This window comes from Maniola hyperantus, chromosome 11 (assembly GCF_902806685.2).
Source record: "Maniola hyperantus chromosome 11, iAphHyp1.2, whole genome shotgun sequence".
NCBI lineage: Eukaryota > Metazoa > Arthropoda > Insecta > Lepidoptera > Nymphalidae > Maniola > Maniola hyperantus.
Genome location: NC_048546.1, coordinates 11710241 through 11717973, shown reverse-complemented (window position 1 = coordinate 11717973; position 7733 = coordinate 11710241). Strand labels below are relative to the sequence as shown.

Genomic DNA, 7733 nt, shown 5'->3' with positions numbered 1-7733 from the left:
GAAGAGAGCTATGCTTTTCTACGTGATCAAATCAGTTTTTATTATTATTAAAAGAATATGAGCCATGTTAAACGACTAATATTCCCCTTTCCTCTCCAACTAAGCGTCAAGCTTGTGCTAGGAGTAGGTACGACAATAGTGCAACGGGCGGGGTTTGAACCGTCGACCTTTATCAGTTTTCAGTCCACAGAGTTTTCAAGCTGAAGTGGCAATGGGCAGGGCACATAGTTCGAAAAACCGATAGACGTTAGGGTCCCAAGGTGCTGGAATGACGACTTCGCACCGAAAGACCCAGCGTTGGAAGACCTCTCACTAGATGGACAGACAAGTCCCTACAAGAGACCTATGACCAACAGTAGACGTCTATCGGTTGATAATGGTGATGATGATGATTAGTAAATGTGCCAAATTTGGTCTCATCATCATCATAATTATTATCAACTGATAGACGTTCACAGCTGCACATACTAGGTCTCTTGGCTGCAAATGATAGTGATTGCGCTACGCAATAAGACGCCAGTAATTAAAGCGATAGTAGGTACCTACTGCAACTGGCACAATCATCAATAAATTATTCACCTATTTGAATTATAAAATTGGGTATTACCAACCAATTTTCACCTATTTGAGTGATTTATTTAATACCCTATCAGAAATTATGTAATCATTAAATTATCACAATAGTAAGTAATCTAATTAAATCAATTAGTATTATCTAAGTAATGTACTTAATTAGAGATTATTACAGGACAAAATTGCCTTCATAACGAAATCGATTAATAGTTCATGATATTTATGTCATTAAATAAAATCTATTTCATAATGAAACGCTTTTACAAAAAACTTCACAAACCTTTCGTGAGCTATTTTTTAAAGTTTTGTCATTTATTAAGTTCCTAGAACATAATTTTCAATAATGAAACTTTACATGTTGTAAGTTTATCTATTTCATTCTTTAGATATACCTAAATTCAATTTTTTGCTAGATCTCATACTTTTTCTTCCTGTTTATTAGGTAGGTACATTTGGATTTAACTTGTTTAAATTCTACAGTGCGTGATTCCCGTAGTTTCATTGTCAGCTAATGCAAAACAAATCACACTCTCTAATCTACGATAACCTTGAAGATGTAACGCTCTATTGGTACTGTTGTTAAAAACGATAAAGGGCACAAAATTGATGACTGCTATCGGTTCTCTCGAGAGTTCCTCAGCTGGACCTTCCAAATCATCTCCAACTCTTGTTCTGATGCATATATCCATCTCGACTACACTTAAGCCCGCAGCATGAGCACAGAGAATACTTCTTTGGCGGAAAGCAGGATAAGGAGGACTAAATTCACATTCCATATAATTCATCTGGGCGTCCGCATTGCCTTCAAGCATATGAAGAGCGCATCGGTGTACACGGTTAGCCCAACAATCTGGGGCTCTAAATTGACAAACGAGATCACCATTTTCATCTCTTCTAGTCCTTCCCCAAGGCACAAATTCATAATTTACAAAATCCTTAAATCTGTCGTACGTTGAACGAATTTGAGCCATGAATCTTGCTGCATCACTACATCCTGAAGTAGTTCCAATCCTAACACTGATTTTGCCATTTTCTTGAATTTGTAATTGACTGCTGACTGCCGACACGTATGCACAGAGGAATATGAAAACAATAACATAAGCGGGAGTCATGTTGTACGCTATATAATTGGTACAGTACTAACGAATTTCATTAATTACAGTTCGATATCAGTATATCAGGAGTTTAGATAAAGTTATGATATATATGGATATTATCAAGTAATTAATAATTATGTGAAAAAAAAATCGCATCAAGGACTGCCAGAATTAATACTTTTCTGTGCCGTGGTCAAAAACTATCAAACTGTTATTATAAATCATCGCTTAAGTTCTAGCACAAAGTACCTACGTATGTAAGTCAAAATTAGCAACTTTACAGGAAAGCAAAGACCTTGGATACCGTGCAGTCACTTTTTACTCCTTTAAAAGTTTCTGTTGAACTTTTTCTTTATTTTTGCTGGCCGAAACGACGCGTCTCTCTATTTTATAGCGGCTTCAAAATGTTAAAACCACTAAAAAATGGCTTACATGCAGTGGCGTGCAGGTCATAGAGGTATAAATGCACTGCTTACCCCAGTTACCCCAGTTGTAATAGCTCAATGCATATTTTTCATTATAACCTGCCAGTGAACAGGCTCCTACTTAACTAGTGCCTACCCTGACTTCACACCCTGTGCACGCCACTGCTTACATGATATTAGAAGAAGAACTGAAGGGACGAAACACGAAAGTGTTTTTGTTTGTTGATTTTTCTTCAAACACATCGCAATAGAGCAACGGAATGAGTGATTATATTTACAAGACCTGCATAGAGCTCATATTTTCACATTGGTTAGTTCTACATCGCTGCTTCACTGAGTGATAGGCATTCCGAACCAGCGGTAGATGCATATGACTATTCGTAAGTACCTACTTGTAAAAGTTTATACGAATAAAAAAGATTTTTATTTATTTATTTATTTAGATATTAAAATAATTTTCAGTTAGTATGGATTGAAAATAAATGTGAAATGAGCTCGGCCACCAAATCAATGGGTCTATTTTGATATAAATTAGCCTGTAGGTTCTCTGTAACGTACACTAAGAATAGAATAGAATAGAATATATTATTTTTATTAAAGTAAACTTTTACAAGTGCTTTTGAATCGTCAACTAGTTTAATTTACCACCATTTAAGAAAGGAGTTTCAGTAATTCCACCCTCGTAAAGCCGAGCTGGGTCAGCTAGTATAGAAGTAGATGATTAAACTTAAAGTAAGACAAGCCCAAGCTTTTGTACGCTACATTTGGGCAGTATTGATCGAGCGGCTAGACGATCCGCCACGCGGGGCACTATGCTTGTTCAATTATTCAGCCTACTTCCGCGGCTGCGGCAGTGCCCGTTCGTTACATCTCACCCTGAGTGTATTGCCCCTCTTTTATGGCGTAGATCTCCCATATATCCCCTGTATTGCAGTAGAATAAAAATTCATAGTACACCTACTTTATTCGAATATTTTTATAGCACAATCTTCTAGTTTTGTTGTTTTCGTTAGTTAACCTTTACGTAACTTTCCATGAAAAACAATTAAATAATCGTGTGAATTCGTTCCTCACCCAAACCATGCATTTAGGAGCTCGGGTTCAATAATTTCATTCCACTAAACACACACGAAATGCCCGAACGTGATAAAAATATTTTTAAAATTCATCCGAAAAACCGAGCCAAGCGGCGCGGTAGTGGCTGGTTTTACCTCAATTTTCCGTGCCAATAGCTCTCTCGAAAGCCCAGTGCGGCGGAGCTATTGCCAATAAACAATAACTTCCAGATGAACGGGTTCCGAACGAGAATCTGCTAATTAGGACATTGGAAACGATCTCAAAGCCTTTGACGTGAAATTGAAAATGTGATAACGACTGGCTAAAAGGGGTAGGACGGAATTTTGCATCGATAAGCAACGGCTCTTACCCTATTTTTGTTGGGTTTTCAGAAATTTCATTTGTGATTTTGTATAAGGCCAAAATGAAATCATTTCATCCCATTGCCGGTACATTGCTGAACACGGGTTTCCTCTCAGGATGGAAGGGCTTAGGCCATAGTCCACTACGCTAGCCAAGGTTTTTCGTTTTGAAAAATGAAATTGAAATGAAAGAAAAATGAAATGAAAACCCATGAAAGCTAAGTGCTGGGGCGATGGTCAATGAGTCATTTCTTCTGAGCGCTTATCTGCTCATATAATATTATGTGCAGATAATATAGTACGCGCCAGGTCGAGATGGCAATCGGGGAGTGGAACGCCCCGCACACCAGCACAGCCGCGCGGGATAGCGCGGGTGATGTGCAAGTTACCCCTCTCCCCCCCACCCCCCCCCCCTCCCCCCGCCCCCCATCTTCTACTCTCTCCTACTCATTCCCGGATTGCCATCTCCGAACTGTCGTGAACTAGATTTTTATTTATTATGTATCTACTATGCAAAATTAGTGAAAATTATCAACGAAAAAATATTAGGTAGATAGCGAAGCTTTTAAAATTGAATTCAGAAGACGTACGTAGTCTAAGAATATTTACACGAGACATGTTTGTCTTTCTCTACATTACACTTACATTATTTTCATCTTGGTAAGTAGGTACTTGTTTTAAGTCTCTTTTGCTTTTCGTAAAATATAAAAAATAAAGTTTTATAGAATTTCTCGTTATTATATTTCCATTGTTTCTTTTTCATTGTTTTATTTCCATTCATTCATTCATTTTGAGATAAAATTGTTCACTATAAAAACGTGTTCGCCATTTGCATTGTGAACAAAAGAGTCATCCGTTATAACAAAATAATAATATAGACAAACTTTGTTCTTTCTTTCAGTTTAAAAGCTTCTTTTCAGGTTGTATGAATATTTATTTCACGACCTATTTGCATGCGAATCTCCGATAGTTTAAATTTCAAAGGAAATGAGGGTAGCCTGCAAATATTCATAAACTGAGCTTCTAAAGCAAGATTTTTATTCTTTAGCCATTTTCAATACACATTCGACGCTAGGTAGGCTATGAAACGACTAGGTATCTTTGATTTCACGTTACCCCTAGTCTAATATTTGACAGATTGTCTATTGAGGATCTAACCGCGAGTTTCTACACTCTAGTTCACTCTAACATCACACCTTACACGCGCTTATCCTTGTACGATTTGTAATACGACAAGGTACTGTTTTATAAAAGGAAAAGGTGATTGACTGAACTATCAACGCACAGCTCAAACTACTGGACGGATTGGGCTGAAATTTGGCATGCAGATTATGACGTAGGCATCCGCTAAGAAAGGGTTTTTAAAAATTCAACCTCTAAGGGGGTAAGGTTTGAAATTTGTATAGTCCACGCGGACGAAGTCATGAGCATAAGCAAGTCTATATAATATGAAGCATTTCAGATAGATCCCTATACACTTTTGCATTTATAATATTAGCATGGATCCCTTGCATTTGAAAAGAATTTTCTATTAGATACCAATTTTCTTGAAACAGAAACTTATTCCTTAGTAATTGGCTGGCAAGGAAATTACGGTCTACTTCGAACAGACGGACATCAGATAAGGTCTTGAAGGTTGGTTCCAATGTTCTGCCCGAAACGAAATTTTAAGTTGGTGTTGAGGATTCTTATCAACTTGAACTTTGGCCAAAATGCTGACGTTTTGATAGATTAAATATTTACCTTCTTTTTTATTTAGCAAGGAATGGAACCATTGGAGGTTTTGTATGAGGAGTTGGAAGAAATATTTATCTTTTACTAGCTGATGCCCATGACTTCGTTCGCGTGGATTTAGATTTTAAAAATCCCTTGGGAACTCTTTCATTTTCCGGTATAAAAAGTAGCCTATGTCACCCTCCAGGTCTTTAACTATACCCATGGCAAAAATCACGTTCGTCCGTTGCGTTGACTGAAGAACATACCACCAAACCAATAAACCAACAAACAAACACACTTTCGCATTTATAATAAGGGGACTGATTGTTTAATTTATAATTTTTGTTTAATTTGTTATTCGTAAGGAAGTAAAAGGAAAATTTTCCGTAAAGTTCCACTAAAGTTCACAGCTTGTCGATGGAACGTAGAACTCAGAATTTTCTTAGGATCTAATTAGGACTTGTTTCCTCATAAGAATATTTTGTTTTTTGTCATCGCTGTGCCAGCGTTGAAAACAAGATTATATTTTTTAGAGAATAGGAGCGCAGGAGGCCATTTTGAAAGCATAGTGCACTTGCATATTTAATTTAAAGCCTACTAGTGCACCTGGGTACGTGCTATGCAATTTTTCAATACTTCAAGACTTCAAGTTTCTAGAAACTGATGCAAGCTTAGTTTCTAAGTTTTAAAACTTATACTTAATTTTGACCATAAGAAGTTAAAAAGTAGCACGAGAGATGGTTTTTTTTTTTTTTTTTTGTATGTTTCGCTGGCAATCCTCCGACATGGTAATCCTCCGACGAGAGATGGTTAAAGTTGCACTTTGTCTACCAATAAAAAGCGAATGGGTTGCACAAGCACTGGGGTTCACACATCCATGATCAATGTTAAAGGCATGGTCCAAAGCTAATAAAACTGGTTTATGCAGCTCATTTTTCTTTTATTGACACTTAAAGTTTTAACTTAACCGTGATGTAACTTTAACCGCCTGTCTTGCAACTTTACCTAAAAAAGAAATGTGCTCTTAAGACTACTTATTTAACTTTTGTCGTCATATAAACCCGGGTACTTTTTACAAGTTATTATTACTTATGGAAAATGTATATTTTGTTCGGAAGGAATATCTGAAAATTTCCACGAATACCTAATCTTTCTTAGTGGGATCTGCGTTATATAAACAACCTAGTACCAGCATCAAGTTTCTAGGCCTAGCAGTATGAGCTTAGTGTAGCCCAGTAACTTTTAGTTAGGTATACTTTATAGTATCATTTGGAACCTCGCCATCTTCTTGTTGCGGTTAGGCTGAGACGTTGCATATGAGTATAAACTTTGTGATAATAATAATATTAATAATAATATTATATAAACAGCCTCAATAGCTCAACGAGCTTGACGACCTCCCTGGCGCAGTGGTGAGCGCTTTGGTCTTATTAGTGGGAGGTCCCGGGTTCGATTCCTGGCAGGGGTTTGGAATTTTATAATTTCTAAATTTCTGGTCTAGTCTGGTGGGAGGCTTCGGCCGTGGCTAGTTACCACCCTACCGGCAAAGCCGTGCCGCCAAGCGATTCAGCGTTCCGGTACGATGCCGTGTAGAAACCAAAGGGGTATGGGTTTAATAAAAACTGCCATACCCCTTCCAGGTTAGCCCGCTATCATCTTAGACTGCATCATCACTTACCATCAGGTGAGATTGCAGTCAAGGGCTAACTTGTATCTGAATAAAAAAAAAAAAAAGCAGTTATTTTTGTGTATAATTGTGTATAAATAAATGTATTCAAAATGTAAGAAGAAAAGACGTATTAGATCATAAAGGTAAGTATTTTGTTCGGCACGTGTGACTTTTGCAACTCTGTCTGCTTTTCCGGCTCGACTCTAGTACGATCGATTTTCTATACTTATTTATCTGTCTTTGGTGATACAACCCTATTTATCTGCTAGCGCCATCGATATTAATGACAAGATATGGTCAAGCGAACAATATTTTTCACGGTTCAGAAACCAAATAAATCAGCGCCACCTCTTAGATACTAATGAACGACCCGTTTGAAATCCAGACGTCACTGAGGTTGCCATTTTGTTTGTTCAATAACCCTGTCCATACGAAGTAATATAATTATAAGTTAATGGCTAGCGCTTGTGTTTTTATTCATATTAATTGCAAAACTAGGGCAAGCGGAATATTTTTCATCAATTTTCCATACCGCTGGCCGTTCCAGGCGGAGCCGCAGCGATTGCCAATAAACAATAACTTCCAGACCAACGAGCGACGAACGAGAATTCGCTAATTAGGACATGGATAGCGAACACGGCCCTTTGATGGGGGTTTGATGTGACAATGGGTAAAAGGGTTGAGACGAGATTTTATGATAAGCTTCACACTATCCTACTATATCTAGATGCATAATTAAATGAGAAAATTTGTTTGTTGCTGGGTTTGTCGGTTTGTCATTTAATCACGGTGAAAAAAGTGACGTGATTTTATGTATAGTCTGCGTGGGTTGAGA

The 7733-nt window shown here is 37.4% G+C and overlaps 1 protein-coding gene across 1 annotated transcript; it reads right to left on the bottom strand.

Moving 5' to 3' along the window:
* Nucleotides 1-1040: 1040 nt before the first annotated feature.
* On the bottom strand, nt 1041-1685 carry LOC117986698 (GILT-like protein 1). The gene has a single exon (XM_034973572.1). The coding sequence runs from the start codon at nt 1683-1685 to the stop codon at nt 1041-1043; it is 645 nt and encodes a 214-aa protein (XP_034829463.1).
* Between the last annotated feature and the right edge of the window lie 6048 nt (nt 1686-7733).